Genomic DNA, 21905 nt, shown 5'->3' with positions numbered 1-21905 from the left:
TTTGTTGTCCTCTGGAAATATATACATATATATATATATATATATATATATATATATATATACATATATATATATATATATATATATATATACATATAAATATGCAGTAGCTTGCCCGAATCTTTTTCAAATTTTTGCCCGACAATTCCATGATTTTCTTTATTTAGCATCAAGATGCCCGAATAATTCCGTGTAACACCACCGTAAGCCCAGTTCATCTGGGCTACCATGCTTTTTGCACGATCAATTTTTTTTCTAACTAGTCAATTGTATACCTGGACCAAGGGCGGCGGAACCGGGGGGCACAGGGGGCACGTGCCCCCCCAATTTTCCTCAGGTTAAAAATGTGCCTTTTTTACATAAAAATTGAGGTGCCTCAAGTTAGCAAGAGGCCAGGGAACCAGAATGAACACTCGGGGAGGGCCGTTTCCGGCCATCTGAGGGGTTTGTAAAACCAAAAATTTTATAGTACGCTCCGCGCCATCCGATGGTGGCGCTCCGCTCAGATAGTCTTGCACACAACTTTGCAAATCCTGGCTAAACCTGTGACTTTTAATGAATTTCTGTGGGTCAAACTCAAAGCTATTTCGAATGGGAAAAATTTGTTAAGATATTAACAAGAAAAAAAAAACTCTAATTCGGAAGATTCCTACATTAGCAACTAGCATGATTTCACCTCATTTTGTCTCAAAAGAAAACTTCCTTGTTTCCCAATTTGCGCTTTGGAAATTGCAGTGCTAGTATGCATATTTTCCTTGGGGGGGGGGGGGCGTTGATGGAGTGATGTGTATACACAAATAAGATAATACAATAAGAGTTATAAAGGGTACTAAATATAAGGCTGCATCAGTCCAATCGAATTTCTGCAAAGTGCCCTTTGAGGTTGGTGCCCCCCAGATTAAAAGTGCTTCCGCCGCCCTTGACTGGACATCCCCAACATGAGTGTATATAAGAAACATTTTTCTTGTTCATGGATGGGGGGGGGGGAGTGCCTACAAGCCTAGAAGTACAGGTTTATCATATTCTTTGTTATATTTTATACTTTTTTTGTGAGACAAATTGCAGTCTCACCGAGACAGCGACATTATCCCGCCTACGTGTCGTTGAACAATGTATGTTTTTCTGGAGGTAGCTGAGTACTGTGTTAAAATAATAAATAAGGTAACTAAATATATGGAGCTTAAAAAATATACTGTCCCATTTTTCCCCTTCAAAGTGATGTTACCATTTTTTCTTCTTCTAATTTACAAAATTTTTGGGGAAGTGTAAATTTCTAAAAGGTGAGATTATAAAGTAAAGAATGTTTAGATGCAACTTACAAGGCCTCAGAAGTGCCGTTTCCGGCAATCTGAGAGGCATTGTTTGCCAAAAATTTTCTTGTACGCTACGCGCCAACCGATGGTGGCGCTCCGCTTAGATAGTGTCACGGGAACTTTCGGGCACAAAAAGTTCTGCCCCCCCAAACTGAAATGGTCCCGTACGCCTATGACGGTCAATACCCACAACACAGTGTACATAGCAGCGATGGACATCTCAGGTCTAGATAAAGATAACAAGGTACCACGTTTCATTACTGTCTGCATTTTGTAGCGACAAGAAGAAACCTTCACTTGTAAGCAACGGAAAGTCCACTTTCTTCAGAGGGCTACACACGGTTTGGGGCGAGTCTTCAATGCCTTTAAGGCACCAGTGCATTTAATTGTGTCTGGTCACAACCATCATGGCCAACATGGACCATAGGCTTATGTAAAAAGAGGCCAACATAGTTACTCTACGCCACCAGAAAATCTTTCCAGCAACCCTATCTGCTCTGGTAATTACTTCATCTCGTCTACAGATTTCTTTATCTCTTGTTTTCCTGTATTGATTGTTTCTTAATCTTCAGTTTGCCATGTGCCACGGGTAGCTCTAATTTATTCTCAATATTTATAAATAATATAAAAATAACTTTGGATGCAGTAGCGATGACCGTTTAATTATGGAAAAACTGGCAATTCCGAACCTGTGAACTTTCATGTCTCTCTTCAAAACACCCGTACTGACAGAATGAACAGTATATGGCGATTGTGACAACAATGGATCGAACAAGGTTGGCTGTACATCATTACCCATCACGGAGTATGGCGTATGGCGATTTAAATTGACATATACCGATTTATTTTACATATCATGGATTTAAATCGGTATATGTCGATTTAAACTGGTATAAGTCAAATGATATTGCTATATCTAATACCGATTTAATGTGACATATCATCGATTTAAATTGGCATATGTCGATTTAAATCAACGGTATGTCGAATTAAACTGGGATCAGTTAATTTAAATCGACATCTGCCAGTTTAAATCGATAATATGTCAATTTAAATCGGTAGAAATCAATTTAAGCTGCTAGAAACTGGTATAAGTTAAAGGAAATTGGCATATTTCGATTTAAATCGGTATGTCGATTCCACACGATTTGAGACTGATGGCCCGCCATACACGGCGAGCTTCCGTTCTGCGCAATCGTGACAACGTTAGCAGTTTCACTTTGGTAAGGGGAATCCCATCTATCACCAGATCTCGATCTGGTTCAGCGGTAGGCATCGCGAAGTAAGTTTTGACGTTTTGTTCACATCCAAACACTACCGAGGAATTTAAAAAGTTTGTTGCATTTAATATTTTATATTCATATGTTCATGTAGAATCGTAAAAGTTTGTTCAACTAGTGGCTTAGGCTATCAATAACTAGGGTTCAAGCTCTACGAATGATTGGTAAATAAACCGTCAGTGTCCACTTTGCTATAGGCATAGGCTAAATCAAGTGTAACGTGTAACACTGCCACTTACAGTTTAGAATATCATTGCCTAGGCATATGACGCACTTAATACGTTGAACTAACAACTGTTACTCATTGCTGCATAGAGTTATCTATTTCTACAAAGGCCAAGGCATATAAGGCTTTGCAGTATGTTAGCAAGATGCACATACCTTTTATATTTTGACAAAAAAAATGAAGAAATTCTGGGCGTGCTTTTCGTAGCATCATCGTCAGCGTGATTTATGATGGCATACCAACATCTATAATTATGGCGCTGTCTACTTACAACAGTATAGTAAAATTACAGGATACTGCTTAAAGAAAATATTGTTTTTCTTTTCATTTCGCATCACTGGAAGTTTTAGAAACAAAAGCATTCAGATTATGACAAACTTGCAATAGGAGGAATGACTGTACGCTAACAATTTCAACTAAATTGATGTGTTGTTGATCTGGGTTAGAAGCTATGAATGGGACTTGTCTTTTTGTATGTTATTACATTCAGTTTTTGGATTATTGGGAAAGCCTATGCTTAAGCCTTGTAGTAAATGGCCAACAACATTTCAAAATTATTTTTCAAAATTGTAAACAATGTGTATACTTATTGTTTATAGTTAGGCATTATGATCATTATCAAACTATTAGGAAGCAATGATACTTAGCCTACCTTGAGGAGTTGCATCTCTTACATAAAGAAGAAGTGTGTAGGCCCTATTATAATACACAATTACTATTATATGATCCTACAGAATCAAATTAGTCTCACATGTTAAAATGTCTATCCTGGCTGCCATACTGACCTCTATATACTGTAGGCTTTTGATGCAATACCAATTATATATATCAAGTGCAAACTGTAAATTGCGACAGGGTCCATGGGCTATAGCGATTAAAGATTTAGTAAAACTCTTTGTCACTGTACCATACTTTTTAAGCTTTCATCGTTTTTGTCTGGAATAAAGAGAGTCAAACTGAATGTTAATTGTTTCAATATTTTCTTTCCTTTTACATGATTTACTGGCTAGATACAGGAAGTGCAGTTTATGGCTAACAGGTCTTGATTGTTCAGAATATAGTCATGGCAGGAACCGGGGACATAGAGGCAGATGCTAAGATATCTGAATTGCCAACTGTTTCAGAGAAAGATTATGCTGACTTGCTGTTTAAACTGGGTTCAAAGATAGGTGGAAAAGATGTCCCAATGTTAAAGTTTCTCTGTTTTGAATTCATGAACGATGAAAGTTTCCTAGAAAAGAGAGATCTTTCAGCTCGAGACATTTTCTACGAAATGAACAGAAATGGATCTCTTTCGCCCAAAAAAGTCAGATTGTTGTCACAGATTACTTACCTCATTGGGAAGAAAAGGTTACAGAAAACGATACTGGAACCCAAAGGAATACCAGCTTGGAGAGATGGAAGCATATCTTACATATCCAATTTCAGGTGAGTTGATAACTTGACAGGCGGTAACCTATGTCTTGTATAATTTATATAATGTTAGGCTATTATGAAGACTTACACTAATTGTAATGATAAGTAAGAGAGAAGGAAACATAATATCAAATATTGGACTGTATGAAAGTTTAAAAACCCTAGTAAGCAACTGATTTAAACAGCTTTAGAGTTGCTATGTCATCCCATAATTCATGATTGGGATCACAGTCATGTATATTCTAGGTAAAAGAAAGAGATGGTGACCAATAGATCAAATCACACTGTTTGTTTCCATTTGTAATCTTACCGAGATTTCCTGTATTTGGACAGTAGATAGTTACTGCAAGTGTTAGACAACAACACAGTTCCTACGTAGCAGTTCACCTTCCCTTACCCAAAACAAATAACTATTAAGTATTCGCTAAGTATTCGAATAGCCTTATAGTTGGTATTTCAAAAATTTAAGTATTCAGACTTTAGAATACCTAATTGAATACTTAAAATAACTATTCTAATAGGTATTTAAATACTTCTTTCCTTTGAATGCTTAATCGAATACTAAATATAGCAATTCCAATAAGTATTCGAATACTTATTTCATTGAATACCTAAGGAATGCCTATTCGAATACTTATTTCCTTTTATAAGATGGTCAGCTATTACATAAAGTTTTGTTTTGTACCATAGTTTTACTTGTTTATTAGTGCACTGTGTAGTGCTCACTGTACAGAGGGGCTATACATTTGTACAGTATATTTGTATGTTGTCTTGTGGCAGCAAAAGGGTGGATTAAAACCTCTACACTTCTACCTCTTCTGGGTTGCTAGGCAACTATCTTCTTGTTCCTGGAAATTAGCCCCTACAGGAAATGGGGTCTGTGTGTATATATTTTAGTAACAAAGGGAGTTTTGTGAGGGGTATAAGGAGTTAGGAAGTTGGCTATAAGTATCTGAGCAAGGCAGTTGTAAAAGAAGAGAAAGATAGTTTAATGGCTGGATAGTTTGTTTTAAACCTTAATTTACATAGTTCAAGTTACTGTAGTCCTTATCATTTTATGGAAGTTGTGATATTCAACTGACAGTCTGGGAAACTATTTTATTATAAAGGACACCTATTATTATACAGGACATTATTTTACTACAGAGGATATTGATATTATTTTACTGAAGGATACCCAGCGACACCATTGATTAAAATTAAAGGATAATATTTTGTTGGGATTGGAAATTCATAATACCATTTATTGTTTTCAACTATACTGATGTCGTGGAATATCTGATGTGGAAGATCTGATGTCGTAGAATACTTGATGTCACCAGCAGGCCAACTCATCAGAACAGACTTTTAAATTAAGTGCATTTAATTTAACATTCTTCAGAATTCTGGTTATTCTCATTATTTGTTTGGAGAGTTTTAATCAAGGAGCTACGACAACTAGCTGGCCAAATTCCTAACTCTCCTTACTTGGAACTGATTAGCATACAAGTATTCAATAAGTATTCGAGTAAGTATTCAGAAACCTGTTAAGCCTTCATAACATAACTAATTAGCGTACAAGTATTCGAATACCAGCGAATAAGTATTCGAATACCAGCGAATAAGTATTCGAATACCAGCGAATAAGTATTCGAATACCAGCGAATAAGTATTCGAATACCAGCGAATAAGTATTCGAATACCAGCGAATAAGTATTCGAATACCAGCGAATAAGTATTCGAATACCAGCGAATAAGTATTCGAATACCAGCGAATAAGTATTCGAATACCAGCGAATAAGTATTCGAATACCAGCGAATAAGTATTCGAATACCAGCGAATAAGTATTCGAATACCAGCGAATAAGTATTCGAATACCAGCGAATAAGTATTCGAATACCAGCGAATAAGTATTCGAATACTAGCGAATAAGTATCCGAATACTAGCGAATAAGTATTCGAATAACGATAAGTATTTGTCAGAGCCGAATTACTTAAATGAGCAAATACTTATATGTAAATGAGCTAAGTATTCAAATAGCTATTCCAAAAGCTACTCAAATACCTATTCGAATACCTAACAGGTATTCAAATACTTATTTTGTACTGTGTGTTATATGGTAAATTTTCTGAATACTAAGGAAGTCTTTGAATACTTATCGAATACTTATCAAATATATTCGTGTTAGATAAGGGTTTATAACTGAGTTCACACAAACCATAATCCAATACGGCTGGAGGCAAAGGAAGTTTGGGATGGCAATAGAGGGAATCATCATATGGTTTGTTGTCACTTATGATCTGGTTATGAAGGCCATGGTACCAATGATTACAACTGTAGATGTGCATTGGCGTGACTATATATATGCATTATGGGTGTCTTGGGTGGAACTAGAAAGTTGTTATCCTAACTGAACTTAGACATATAGCAACCCTCAGTGGAGACATCAGAATGTAGCACCATGTGTTAGGGTAAGGGTGAACCCTAACCCCTATCCCCCTAACCCACCATGCATAACTTAATTACTATCATATAAGCAAAGCTGAATTATTAAACTAGTGAGAACAGAATCATAGAATTAGTCTTAAAAGCACATAAAAGTGAAAATGTTCAATAGTACTGTATATACAACAATACTATTGATTGAAGCCTCATTACACCATACTTTTGGTACATCTACCAATCCATGGACAGGTCTTTGAGTAGGATAACACAGTCTATGCCTTTGTTTATAAGCATTATACTTGAAAACTATTCCAAATACTACTTGTGACAAAGAAAACAAAGGCTTGAAACAACCCTGTAAGGCTTGAAACAACCCTGTTAGGCTTGAAACAACCCTGTTAGGCTTGAAGAAAACCTGTTCATAGATTTGAGCACAGTACTTAATGACAAATTATGATGAAAAACTTGCTTGAACTTTTAACTTTATTTATCTTCTAATCATGTTGTCCTCTTTCTATTTTATTTATTTGTTTGCAGACTCCTCTTGTTCAAACTTTACCAATACACAAGAAAAGAGGACTTAGGCAAAATGGTTGAGTTTTGTTCACTGAGAGGTAATCTTTTAGCTGCAGATAAACAACAAGTAGAAGACGCTCTAGATTTGTTTACAAAGCTGATCAACATTGGAGAGATTGCAGAAATAGACATATCATATCTGAAACCTCTTATCGACATCGTCGGCAGTAAGAAGATGACACAAGCGGTTGATACATATGCAGGTAAACCTCAAAGTTTGCTTGTTCTTTTCATCTATGTTTTTGTGCCGATGTTTGTGAGGGTTCATTAGTCTTGGTTTTGAATATTTTCAGATTCATGCTTTCAATAAGTCATCTAATGAACCTAGATTTGGAGAAAAAAAGTGAAGCGTATTTACCCACATGTACCCACATTACCCACACTGTAAACTGAGTATATTTGCTGTACAATGTTTAGTCTCAAATGTAAATATCAAGCTCTGAATAAAGGACATTTTGTGATTGTTTTGACAAATTTGATCAGAAGACTGACAGCTTAAATCCATTTTTTGTTGTATTACTATAGATCTAAAAAGTGTGCCCTCAACATGTTACCTTTGTGATATAAGTAATTTGTGTAGTTTTTACTTTTCTGAGTTGATACAGTAGTAACTTTGTTAAACCATAGTGTCTCCCAGAAGTTAATTTGCTATTTCAGCGTAAGTTTTGGTCTTTGTCCCAATTATTTTAAGTCAGATCCTTCTTAGCTGTACAATATCCTATCCAAATTAGCACATATCATAAAAGTGTTTCCATGTTTTTCGAAATTATAGGTGTACATGTAAGTAAATGGTTGTCATTGTACTAAAAGTATATCTCAAATGTACTAAAAAATATCTCAAATATATTTAAAGCCACATACTCTAAAAGTTCTGAGCTGAACTATGACCATTTTGCTCTGTTTAGATGTAATTTGTAAAATTGTTTAGAACAGGCATCCCAGCATTCAGTTCTGTGCTTCCTCTCTTGGACTTGATGCTTCTGTGATATACTGGAGCAGTGTACATAAATAATGTATGGTATCATCCAAGCAGGCTATAAGAAATAACAGAAATACTTCCTTTTTTTGTTGTCATTTTCAATTTTTAGAAACATATTTGCCGAAAGCAAACAAACTGACTGAAGAAAAAGACAAGAAAGATGGCTCCATTGGGGGAGTTAATCCACAGTTTTCTGCGTTAAGGGTGACAGATACATCCTTGGCGTCTTCGTCAGCTACTTTTAATAGTGTTGGCCAAGGTATGATTATTAGTTCGAAACAGACTCTAACATTTTAAGCCAAAGCTCCCAGTAGGAAATCCTTGTTTTTGGTCACTAGCTTGGTAGAAATATATCTGTCTCCTAAAGTGCCCTTTATATGCAATGCTTTCTACTTTTATTTTACTTATATTGATGAATAAACATTATTTCTACACAAAAATGTGAGAAATCGTTTTTTGATTCGATTTTTTTGATTTGTTTTTTTTTTAACTGTCAAAGATTAAATACCAGCTTACTGCATAGTTTTAGCCAAGTGCAGAACTAGTTTGATAGAAATTTTCTAGATGAGGGAAGAAGTCATATGTAGCTGAGGCTTGCCATTGGCAAGTTGCCAATCAAAACAGTCTAAGGGCATTCTTCCTTCTGCTTGATAGGTAATTTTCTCATGAAGGATAAAGGGTCTACCCAAGCCTTGCTGCGGCCAGTCGATTTATCTGCAAGTTTATCAAGTAAGATTTCATTTCAGTTTAATCGAGAGTGTTCAGTATTTTAACCAGCATTGTTTGCATGTTGACTCATCAATAGCATTGTTTGAATGTTGACCAATCAAAAGCATTGAATGACTGTTGACTCTTCCAAAGCATTGTTTGACTGTTGACTCATCAAAAGCATTGTTTGATTTTTTTTACTCATGAAAAGCATTTGTTTGTCTTGTCAAAAGCATTGTTTGGCAAATTATGGACCGTCTCATACTGATAATTACTCTGTTGTTTTCTAGATAACACTTCACGCTCAGCAGAATATAAAGATGATTTCAAACTATCAGCTCTAGTTCAGGGTGCATGCGGTGGGTCAGAGAGCAAGGACAGTAAAGACCTGGACTCAAAAACAGGTTAGTTATAATTACAGTAATTAATATGAAAAAAGCTGCTACGAAAAATGTTAATTTTGATACCGGATATAGGTAAAGCTGGAGAAATCACATTGTTAAGATCACTGTTTGAATTTAACAATACTGTGAAAGAAGTTCAATCTTCATTTGGTAGAGGATGATGAAGAATTTAGATAAAGTTGTGTGTGGGAGGGAGAGGGGTTAAGGGGGAGGGGGGTACAGGGTACAATGTAACTGACACACTGTAGCCTACTTATCTGCTTCACCAAAACTGTGTGTGTCAGGAAATAGCAACTTTTATTGATTAAAGACACTCCACTTGAAGCAACCAATCCAACCCAGTTAACCTCTCACTGACATTAGTTTACACTCTCCATATTTTGATTGTAAAATAGTTTCAACAAGGTAGCATTTAAGGGTTTCATGCATTAGTTCTGTAAGTTATTTCTATGTCAGTTGTCCCGCTATTCAGATGCAACAATATTTTTTATTGTCCGTTTGTTGACCGTGAGTTAATTGTCATTTCTTCCAGTGGTACGTCCATTGTCATGTCTTGGTCCTAACCTACATTTTCTGTTAATAGCCAGTTAGACATTGCCATGAACTCTGATTTCTTCCTCCCTTCTAAGCATTCATACATATTCATTTGTCCTGCTCAAATTTTTGTCCTGTAAAAGAAGCCTATTATTTTTGGTGTAGGGCAAAGGTCCGTTGGGGTCACCAGGGGTCAAATTGTGAAAACCTTGTAATAACGATTACTCAAATACTGGAAGCTTGGACGGACCTCTAATTTAGTGTAGTCGTACCACATTGAGTTAAAGAAGCCTATTGTTTTTGGTGGAGGTCAAAGGTCATTTGGAGTCATTAGAGGTCAAACCACAATGTATTTTTGCATTTTGGTTCTGATAACCCATGCATTAAGTGCTAATAGTTGTACATGAAGAAAGCCACTCGTGTTGCATCATTGAACCACAATGCATTTTTGCATTCTGGTTCTGATAAACCATGCATTAAGTGCTAATAGTTGTACATGAAGAAAACTGCTCATGTTGCATCATCCAACCACAATGCAGTTTTGCATTCTGGTTCTGATAAACCATGCATTAAGTGCTAATAGTTGTACATGAAGAAAACCGCTCATGTTGCATCATCCATCCACAATGCATTAATTTTTGCATTCTGGTTCTGATAACCCATGCATTAAGTGCTAATAGTTGTACATGAAGAATACCGCTCTTGTTGCATCATTGAACCACAATGCATTTTGGCATTCTGGTTCTGATAAACCATGCATTAAGTGCTAATAGTTGTACATGAAGAAAACTGCTCATGTTGCATCATCCATCCACAATGCATAAATTTTTGCATTCTGGTTCTGATAACCCATGCATTAAGTGCTAATAGTTGTACATGAAGAAAACCGCTCTTGTTGCATCATTGAACCACAATGCATTTTGGCATTCTGGTTCTGATAAACCATGCATTAAGTGCTAATAGTTGTACATGAAGAAAACTGCTCATGCTGCATCATCCAACCACAATGCATTTTTGCATTCTGATTCTGATAACCCATGCATTAAGTGCTAATAGTTGTACATGAAGAAAGCCACTCGTGTTGCATCATTGAACCACAATGCATTTTTGCATTCTGGTTCTGATAAACCATGCATTAAGTGCTAATAGTTGTACATGAAGAAAACTGCTCATGTTGCATCATCCAACCACAATGCAGTTTTGCATTCTGATTCTGATAAACCATGCATTAAGTGCTAATAGTTGTACATGAAGAAAACCGCTCATGTTGCATCATCCATCCACAATGCATTAATTTTTGCACTCTGGTTCTGATAACCCATGCATTAAGTGCTAATAGTTGTACATGAAGAAAACCGCTCTTGTTGCATCATTGAACCACAATGCATTTTGGCATTCTGGTTCTGATAAACCATGCATTAAGTGCTAATAGTTGTACATGAAGAAAACTGCTCATGCTGCATCATCCAACCACAATGCATTTTTGCATTCTGATTCTGATAACCCATGCATTAAGTGCTAATAGTTGTACATGAAGAAAGCCACTCGTGTTGCATCATTGAACCACAATGCATTTTTGCATTCTGGTTCTGATAAACCATGCATTAAGTGCTAATAGTTGTACATGAAGAAAACCGCTCATGTTGCATCATCCATCCACAATGCATTAATTTTTGCATTCTGGTTCTGATAACACATGCATTAAGTGCTAATAGTTGTACATGAAGAATACCGCTCTTGTTGCATCATTGAACCACAATGCATTTTGGCATTCTGGTTCTGATAAACCATGCATTAAGTGCTAATAGTTGTACATGAAGAAAACTGCTCATGTTGCATCATCCATCCACAATGCATAAATTTTTGCATTCTGGTTCTGATAACCCATGCATTAAGTGCTAATAGTTGTACATGAAGAAAACCGCTCTTGTTGCATCATTGAACCACAATGCATTTTGGCATTCTGGTTCTGATAAACCATGCATTAAGTGCTAATAGTTGTACATGAAGAAAACTGCTCATGCTGCATCATCCAACCACAATGCATTTTTGCATTCTGATTCTGATAACCCATGCATTAAGTGCTAATAGTTGTACATGAAGAAAGCCACTCGTGTTGCATCATTGAACCACAATGCATTTTTGCATTCTGGTTCTGATAAACCATGCATTAAGTGCTAATAGTTGTACATGAAGAAAACTGCTCATGTTGCATCATCCAACCACAATGCAGTTTTGCATTCTGATTCTGATAAACCATGCATTAAGTGCTAATAGTTGTACATGAAGAAAACCGCTCATGTTGCATCATCCATCCACAATGCATTAATTTTTGCACTCTGGTTCTGATAACCCATGCATTAAGTGCTAATAGTTGTACATGAAGAAAACCGCTCTTGTTGCATCATTGAACCACAATGCATTTTGGCATTCTGGTTCTGATAAACCATGCATTAAGTGCTAATAGTTGTACATGAAGAAAACTGCTCATGCTGCATCATCCAACCACAATGCATTTTTGCATTCTGATTCTGATAACCCATGCATTAAGTGCTAATAGTTGTACATGAAGAAAGCCACTCGTGTTGCATCATTGAACCACAATGCATTTTTGCATTCTGGTTCTGATAAACCATGCATTAAGTGCTAATAGTTGTACATGAAGAAAACTGCTCATGTTGCATCATCCAACCACAATGCAGTTTTGCATTCTGATTCTGATAAACCATGCATTAAGTGCTAATAGTTGTACATGAAGAAAACCGCTCATGTTGCATCATCCATCCACAATGCATTAATTTTTGCACTCTGGTTCTGATAACCCATGCATTAAGTGCTAATAGTTGTACATGAAGAAAACCGCTCTTGTTGCATCATTGAACCACAATGCATTTTGGCATTCTGGTTCTGATAAACCATGCATTAAGTGCTAATAGTTGTACATGAAGAAAACTGCTCATGCTGCATCATCCAACCACAATGCATTTTTGCATTCTGGTTCTGATAAACCATGCATTAAGTGCTAATAGTTGTACATGAAGAAAACCGCTCATGTTGCATCATTGAACCACAATGCATTCTTGCATTCTGGTTCTGATAAACTATGCATTAAGTGCTAATAGTTTGTATTTCATCATTCCATTATTTCCTTCATTTCACATACAGCTTATCCTTCAGAAGAAATATCAGGAACACACTCTGAATGTTCAGGAGAGAAAACTGAATGTTGTAAGATCTCATTTCAAGCCATACCTTACATATGTCAATTAACGGCCAAACTTAAAGAAGGCCATATCAAATTTGTTATTTTAATTTCTCTGAAGAAATACAGTAGCTCCCATCTTGAGATCTTCAACAATTTTTTTGTGATTCTCATCAAAATAATATTGATCTTAAAGAAGATTTTTCCAGGAAAAAACCACATTTTGACAATGAAAAGAAGATTAAAAACATGTCCGTGCTCCAGTCTCTGTCTATACAAGTTCATTATTTTAAATACTAAGTTCTCAAGATAGTTGTTTGCTCCTATCACATGTATATATTATAACATATTGTTCCAAACATTTGTTATATTTTATTCTTGGGCAAAATTGTAAAACGGCATCTGTATCTGTGAAGTCAAACATAAATGTCACAATCATCATATGTGTAGATCATGTCATTTTAAACTCACATGCAGCCTCATGCACTTTGAAGTAATATATTGATTGCCAACCTGTGAGCATTAAATGGCGAATTTGTCGCCCCCGAGATCTCTCTTTGAGAGACGGAACTTAGACATCATAGGATGTAAAGTTGTTCTTTTTTTAAATTAAAATAAAATAAAACTGTTAGCAAACTGCTTATCCACTAAAGGGCCTGTGTAGGAGAATGTGTAAAAGTAAGTTGGCCTGACGTTTCGATCCTAGCAGGATCTTCTTCAAAGGCTAAATGACAAGTAACAGTAACAGATGGAACAAAAACATGCACAGAATACAGACAGGTTAATGAGCATGGCGAACACAAAGAGATAGATGTAAGGGGATTAGTAGACAAGGGATGGAGAGAAGAAAGATAGAAACCAACAGGGGAAGAGGAGAGGTACAGTAGGAGATAAACAGTGGAGGACAAAGAGAGGATTAGGGGAAGGGGGTAGGGAATAAACTGAAGAAGGACAAAGACAGAAAGGTGTGGACATGTCTGGCTCGGAGATTGTCTGGGTACAAATATTCAGATAGTTGTGTGATAGTTTAGGTAACTACACTGTGTTTTATACCAGTCCTGTAAACATACCTGCAAACTCTCATAGTTAATTTATACTGTGGGACTCACGGTTCTGTGCACTGCTCATAGAGGCCAGGATCTCCATGTCATACATGATGCAAAGAGCCTAAACTGTTAAAACAAAGTGAAAAAATTATAGAAATTATGGGTCTTATGTTGACTTTAGAACATTTTAAAATCTCCTGGATTTGAGCAATAATCTCTAGATTTGTTGTGGGAATTCTTCAGGTTTACACGTTTCAAGGATCCAGTCTGTGTAAAGTTCTTCGACATGTAACTTTTCACAGCATTTGTGTCTGGGTTATTTTCTTTTTTCACCTTGGGTGAATGTTTGTAAAACAAACAGCATGGAACATGTGCTGTACTGTAGAATTATGAATGGTTGGATATGCTAGGTCTTGATTGATTAGGTTTCACTGTAAGCCCTTTACACTCAATTGTTTCAGCTGATAATGTTCTAATTGCATTTTTATACCCAAGTCAAATTTAGGATACTAACTTTAAAATCAGAAAAATTTTGGCCAAGCTGTTACAAAAAAAACACATATTCTTTGTGTTAATGTGTTTTGAAAACTGGAAAAAGTATGTTAGATGATTAAGCTTGACAGCTATTAACAGAGAGAGAACCGTTAATAACCCGTGGTCATTTTTCTCTTCTTACTAAAGCATCCAGCAGTGGAACTGAATATCAAATAAATGCGACTTCCAATCTTGACGCAAACCCTGGTAAGGATATTAATTTTTTCCCCGTTTTCTTTTGTTTTATCCCTTTCATTGAAATTTTAAAAACTCAAGGAGTTTAGATTTAAATAACCTCAATACACAAGGATATGTCAGCCATGCAAAATAGAATTAACCTTTGCTTTCCAGTGTACAAAATGAATTTGATTTCATCCTTTGCTTTTCAAGGAAAACCTTCTACTGCAAAGCTAGCAAAAGAAGAATGCAGCAAAGCCTACCAACCTGAAGAAACCCACAAACTCCAGCTAGGTGAGATAAAGATGTAATGTAATGATTGGAATCAATTTGTTTTGTGGATGGGGGGGGGGTGGGGTGGGGTGAGGAAGGGGGCATAGGGTCAAATTGGAAGCTGTAATTGTTTTGTAGAAATGGTAACAATGTACTAATGACAAATGAACTGAGTGTTAATATGAAGTCTGTATATGCATTACATGTCATGTAACTGGTTGTGTGGTTTTAGCCAGGTCCACACACTTGATTAGGATGAATATGTTTGACTCAGCAATCTTCCCTCATTTCCCTCTTTCTACAGTTTCTGATACAGTTAAGGATTCTTAACTAAGTCTTAATTATGTTTATCTCTTTTGTTTTAAATAGAATCGGAGCAAGATACGTCAAGTGAAGATTCCCTTCTCACTCCTGAGAAACTGAGTGCTACAAACAACGGCTTTGAGATCGGTTCTTTGGCAGCAAGTATGACATTATAAATTCAGTGCCTATTGACATCATAATATATAGGCCTCATAGTATTGTTGTCTGATGTAGTGGTATTGAGAGTCAGACCTAAAACCTGGCCCAGTATCAGTTTTTGGACAAGGCCCTCGCTTTTGGAGCCTTTATTATGCCTTAACTATATGATAAAAATGAGAATTCATTACACTTACTCCCACTTGTCCCTGATAGACACAGGGTGCAAGGGCTGTATACCAGTACCTGTATACTACTGTATATGTACAGTAAAATTCATAATAAAGACATATTTTTGTTAAATTTACTTGAAAACAAAATTCTAGACCAAGCATTCTTCAACATGCATGAGTTCAATGTATCTATGACCATGTTTGTTTTTGTGTTTTGACAGGCGTAAGGAATATGGATATTTCTATGAATATGGCTGCCTCTGGTGACATGGAACATGCAGAACTACCCACATCTATGGAATCAGCCAAACCAGGCTTGAGTATGAAATTCTATCTCTTCCATTCTTATTCAAGCTGTCCTGTTTCTCTTAATGGTCATTTGATTAGTTAAGCTCTTTTGGGCCTCACAGTCAACTAGCATACCTAAAATTAATTCTGTATAAATGGCAGGTTATTGGTTGGTAGTGTGTATCATACAATTTGTTGTTTTATGGAAATTATAGGACTAAATGTGCAGGAGGGTCCTTCTGAATAATAATGTATTTATTACATGAAATTATACAATATTGTTTGAAAATTCATTAGTGTAAAGCATTAGCATGACACGTTTTCCTGTTTGATTCGTTTTCAGGAATGACAGGTCTTGTTAGTCGTATAGAGCGCCCTCATCCTAGTCTAATCACCTAAATGCGTTGTTATAGGATTCTAGTATCAATAGCATGTTTACAATATGAAACCATTCCTCATTATCTCTTCTTGCAAACAGCTGTTCGAGATAACTACTTTTTTTCAGCATAACACAGATGTTTAGTGATTTGGAAACATTTTCTGGTTGATTTTATTTCAGAATCTAGTGATCTTAATATGACTGTAAGATCAGAGAACACCCAGAAAGACCTCGATAAACTCAAAAGTACTCCGAATGAATCTAAAGGTAAGTTGTAACAGATTATTTTCTTATTTTGTCAATCACTGGTTCTTTAAAGTTGCAGCATGGGTTAAAGGTCACTGCACCTGTACAGAGGTAAGTGTGGTCTCATACAAGAAAACACTTGTAGACAGACAGGTTTAAATATCTCAAGAATGTCCGCTGCTTTTGGAAATGATATAACTTTTCTAGCTATATGCAACAACACCAGCATATTTATCTACTTTGCATATAAGAATTGGCCTGGGCACAAGCACGCATTGCTATTTCCTGCATGGTTTGCAGTAATAGTAATAGAAGTTAATATGGCATTGCTAGAGGTATGACTTTGATATTTGTCCTAAGCAGTGTTTGCAGAATGCAATATTCAAGTATTAGTGCTGTTAAAATTTGGAATTGTCAAAAGATAGTTTGAAATGTATCCATCTGTTTTAATGATAACATCATGGCCTGAATATACATAATCTATCCTATTGTAAATGTCTTTTCAGTCTCCAGTTCAGACTCAGGTTCAGACTCCATTTTATCTCCAGTAATCCATCCTGTGACTACTCCAGTGCAAAGAACAGACTCGGAAGAGAGATATAGTATGGATCAAATTCCTAGAGGTTGCTGCCTCATCTTGACGTACGACAAATTTAAAAATCATAATGCAAGGCCGGGGAATGAACATGACATAGGTAAGTTAATCCAGGTTTGTATGTATGCGTTTGTGTGTGTGTGTGAGTGCGTTTGTGATGCCCAGCTTGTAAACAGGATATCTCAAGAAGGGAAGGTCAGACCTATTTCATATTAAATCTGTAGAAGAACCACATTGAGCACTAGCAGCTTTTTGTTTTTGGTGGAGGGCAAAGGTCCTTTGGGGTCACCCATGCTGGGGTCAAATTGTGAAAACCTTGTAATCACAATTACTCTATACTGGGAGTTTGGGCTGACCTCTAATTTAGTGTGTAGAAGTACCACATTGAGTTAAAGAAGCCTATTGTTTTTTGTGGAAGTCAAAGGTCATTTGGAGTCATCAGAGGTCAAATCGTGAAACCCTTGTAAACTTGTACACCCTCACTATACATTACGTCAGATTCATGAAGAAAACTGCTCATGTTACATCTTCGAAACCACAATGCGTTTTTGCATTCTGGTTACCAGATCTCATTAGAAAATTTTTCATCTCTCATTATTGGTGTTTCAGAAATGCTGAAAGAATTATTTGAGGATGTACTGGAATTTGTTGTAGTAGAAAAATGCAATCTGACTCATGCACAAACAAAATACGAAATAGAACAGATGGCCCAGAAAGCTTATGGAGATTGTTTCATCTGCTTCGTCTGCTCTCACGGAGATGGAAAATCCTTCATTACAAGTGATGATGAAACATTCATAATACAGGATCTATTCAGTAAGTCTTGATGACATATCTGTAAGATATCATTAAACATTAAGTGGTAAATAAATCAAGTCCCTGAGAAGATGGTGTCATATTTATATCTATATATATGAATATATTTATAAATATACATATATATATGTACATAAATATATATATATATATATATATATATATATATATATTTTTATAGAAGTATATATAGATATATATTTATATATTTATACATATATATATATAAAAAATATATATATATATATAAATATATATATACATATATAAGTTTATATATATACATATATATATGTTTATATATATATATATATATATGTTTATATATATATATATACATACAAATGATGACAGACATATATACAGATAGAATAGATGGCATAGATATCATTGATAGCATAGATAGATAGCATATATTGTTACGAAGTGCAGCTACTATGAATTGGGGAAATGGACACAAGAAAGTAGAGAAGTAGTTTGTTATTTAAAATGTATCTATTCAGTGTCTCTTGGTGAAAACAAACAACTTAGCATTAATACATTACTTACTGATACTTGGCCAGCTGCTGCTGGGATCCTTGTCGGGGTGTCAAATCCCAGGGAAGTCGGGGATCGCTAAATTTATATAGAGGGTGTGTCTGGAAGTTTCAGGAAAGCGTAAAGTAAATAACAGTTCAGGAACTTGAATATGTCCAAAGAGAATCGGTCCAAAAAGTGGTAGCAAAAGAGAAGCAAGTAAGAGTCAAACACAGATGCGTTGGTAATATTTAGTACAACAATTGCAGGGGTAGGCAGACCTCATAGTTATTTTAACGTGGCGTAACAGACAGGCTGGTGCCTTCGGATAAGAGAGAGAGCCACTCCTTTGAAACTTATTTATACCATTCTATAAGGATACTCTACCGCAACTAGATAATGTGCAAAGATTTAATAAATATATCATTTTCTTTAACATTCTCCATTATTTCAGTCAATGTTTAATTTCTGCCATATTTCCTTCTTTTTTACTTAGCACCTTTCAAACCTCTAAACTGCAAGGCTCTGGCAGGAAAGCCAAAGATATTTTTCATTAACACTTGCCTCCGAAGTTCTGGTGTGGAATTTCAACATTTCAAAGTTGTCGAGAGCGATGATGAGAACGAGTTGGCAGCAGATGGTGAAGATGGTCCAGAAAGTATGGGACTAACTGCAAAGTTGAGCAAGCTATGGGCCGACGAAGGGGACTTCTGTGTCTGCTTGAGCACCGTACCAGGTTACTCTAGCGCTCGTCAGCCAAAGAGAGGAACCATCTATGTACAACATCTCTACAAATGCTTCAAGGAAAAGTACATGAGTGAGCATCTGTGTGACATTCTTACTTCTGTTAGACGTTCAACAAATCAGGCGTTGAAGGCAGAAGCGTTGAAGGCAGAAGCGTTGAAGGCAGAAAAGAAAGAAAATGATCAGAAAGTTCCAGATCCTAAAACTGTTTTGGTATGTCAGGTTAGTCCAGCTATAACTGGGCTGATGAAAAAAGTTTATTTTACATCCGGCAACACAAAAACTTAATACTTTGAAGAGCTTTTGTTTGGGAGGGGAGGGGTTTTGGGGATTTCCCAATATTCCTGGAATATCCCTCTTGAGAGTTAGTTATTTGAGGGTTATGCTTCATTATTTGATATAGTCTTTGAAATCTAAACTAGCAAGTAATTCATTAGTTATTTGAATGAAAGTGGGATGCTTGCTCATAATAGTGTGTGTGATATGCAGGGGGAGGGGTTGAGGGTTCAATTCACCAAGATATACAACTCAAAATACGGCTCACTTGAGGGGAAAATTTTATCAATAGATTGATTTAATGCAGCTCTGCGTGTCCTGCAGAATTGAATGGTAATTGTGCAGAATAAGTAGTTGTTCTTCATCTCAATCGAGTCAATTGTCTTCCAAAACAGACACCAGCCGAGCTCCCTTGCTGCCCCAAAACAGACATATGGTGATGTGTATTAAACAAAGTGTGATGTTTTATAAATGTGATTGGCACAAAACATATAACTTCATCAATATGATGAAACAATACTGATTATGTTCTCTGCGACTGATACTAAATATCAACTTTGGAAAATATAACATGATGTGATCTATATCTTTGATGTAATTCTTTCAGAATACTAAGAGGAGACAACAATACTTTCCTTATATGATACATTATTGCATACGAATATTTACAATAACTAGTTGCCTTAGTTCTGATGTTTGTGAATCAACATGTTAAGACCTTTAGACATTTTGCTCTAGTTATAGTATTTTAAAAATGCTCAACTTTTTGTTTGTGTATCTGGCTTTTACTTCTGTAATTATTTTAATATTAACATGTTGTACTAAAATCTTGAAGCTGTTTCATAATCATGGAAATGTGATATTTGCAATGAAATAAATATCAGGTTTTCTGAAATGTGCTTATAATAATTATACTCTTTGAATTATTCATTGAATAATATAAAATCAATGAAGCAAATTTTATGTTATTTTTTTTCACATTTTATGCTACTCATATTTGTTTACAATTTATATATATATATATATATATATATATATATATATATAAGAAGGAAGTGTGTTTTCATGGCTTGCTGTTATTATTGTAAAATGGGAGTGCTTTCGTTACCAAGAACATCAATTCTACATTCACTTTGACAAAAGGATTAGCTCCATGACACACACAAATAAAAAAAGGTTTGATTCAATGATCCATCTAGCATCTAGATTCTTACTAATGATGCATATTACTAGTAGGCTGGAGTCCTCTTTTACTGCAGCAAATATAAAAGTTTTAGTTTTTGGATGCAAATGAAGGACAGAATGATTAAGTAAAAATTGTATGATTTTTATCTTTATATACCTTTTCATTTAATTACTACAACGACTCCAGCTGCTCTGAGTGGCAGAGCGTCCATACAGTCAGGCGGGGGGGGGGGGGGGGCAGATGCCCCCCTGACGGACTCAAATGGACTGCTGGCGCCCTTTTCAGCTTTTTACCGCTTTTTACTTATTCGCGATTATTTACTTTTGTATTGCGCTCTAATCTCCCTATTGACATTTGTCACATTTTGTTGGTGTATAATTTTATGTATAATTTTCTGACAAGATGTGGTATTGTTGGCATTTACAGGTCCAGAATACATAATAGGCACAATAGGCATTGTGTCAGCCTACGAAAACATGAGCACCCACAAAGATACTACAGGGATTGTGAAAAAGTGCATGTACTTTCAACACCCATATAAACTTCCGAGTTATCACAAATGGCGATGATACCTATTTTATTCTTCGTTTATCTGCAAATTAGCAAGGCCTGGAAAGGAACATTTTCGGCGATCTAGGGAGTATCTTGACTCAAAAATTTCTGTACACTCCGCCCCGACCATAGTGTTGAAAGCGCCCCTACAGACCATTCTCACCCTTGACCAATACCCCTAGCTCTGCCACTGATGGACACCTATAATGAAGATATATTTGACTAATGGTGTGAAGAGTAAATCAACTTCCTATCCCTTTCACCTTATCATGGCCGGTGTAGCTATCTGGCTTCAAGGGCCAGTGAAAGGGTGAGAAGTGGAGTCACAATGCTTTACTTAATCTGAACTGCACTTACCATCAAGCGACAAATGTAAAAATAACAGAAATTTCTCTCTGCATGAGCTTTTTTCAGGATGTTACTAATTAGCATTCATGTTCCGTTAGCTCAAAATGAAGGAACCAACTCTTGGTAGTGTGGCTCGGTGAACCAGAGGTTTTTGCTTCACATCAAGTATAACCAGACAGTTGATTACATTTGTGCTCTGAGCATCGCCAAGTTATCGCATACTAAGTTTATAA

General features: G+C 36.0%; 1 protein-coding gene across 3 annotated transcripts; it reads left to right on the top strand.

Annotated features, from left to right (window-relative positions):
- Positions 1-2507: 2507 nt before the first annotated feature.
- Positions 2508-19990, top strand: LOC139964755 (uncharacterized). 3 transcript variants are annotated; one of them, XM_071966695.1, is made up of 15 exons: positions 2508-2646; positions 3830-4247; positions 7199-7440; positions 8326-8475; positions 8871-8945; positions 9215-9328; positions 13028-13090; positions 14792-14851; positions 15035-15115; positions 15464-15559; positions 15948-16046; positions 16574-16660; positions 17146-17334; positions 17844-18050; positions 19063-19990. In XM_071966695.1, the coding sequence occupies exons 2-15, from the start codon at positions 3883-3885 to the stop codon at positions 19596-19598; spliced, it is 2364 nt and encodes a 787-aa protein (XP_071822796.1). In that variant the 5' UTR covers positions 2508-2646; positions 3830-3882; the 3' UTR covers positions 19599-19990. The 3 variants fall into 3 exon arrangements, with proteins under 3 accessions (XP_071822796.1, XP_071822798.1, XP_071822797.1); XM_071966696.1 differs by having other exon boundaries at positions 2517-2595; XM_071966697.1 differs by lacking the exon at positions 13028-13090.
- Positions 19991-21905: the final 1915 nt, after the last annotated feature.

Source organism: Apostichopus japonicus, chromosome 23, assembly GCF_037975245.1.
Source record: "Apostichopus japonicus isolate 1M-3 chromosome 23, ASM3797524v1, whole genome shotgun sequence".
Lineage (NCBI taxonomy): Eukaryota > Metazoa > Echinodermata > Holothuroidea > Aspidochirotida > Stichopodidae > Apostichopus > Apostichopus japonicus.
Note: the sequence above shows the minus strand (reverse complement) of the source record. Positions and strands in the feature narration are given on the sequence as shown.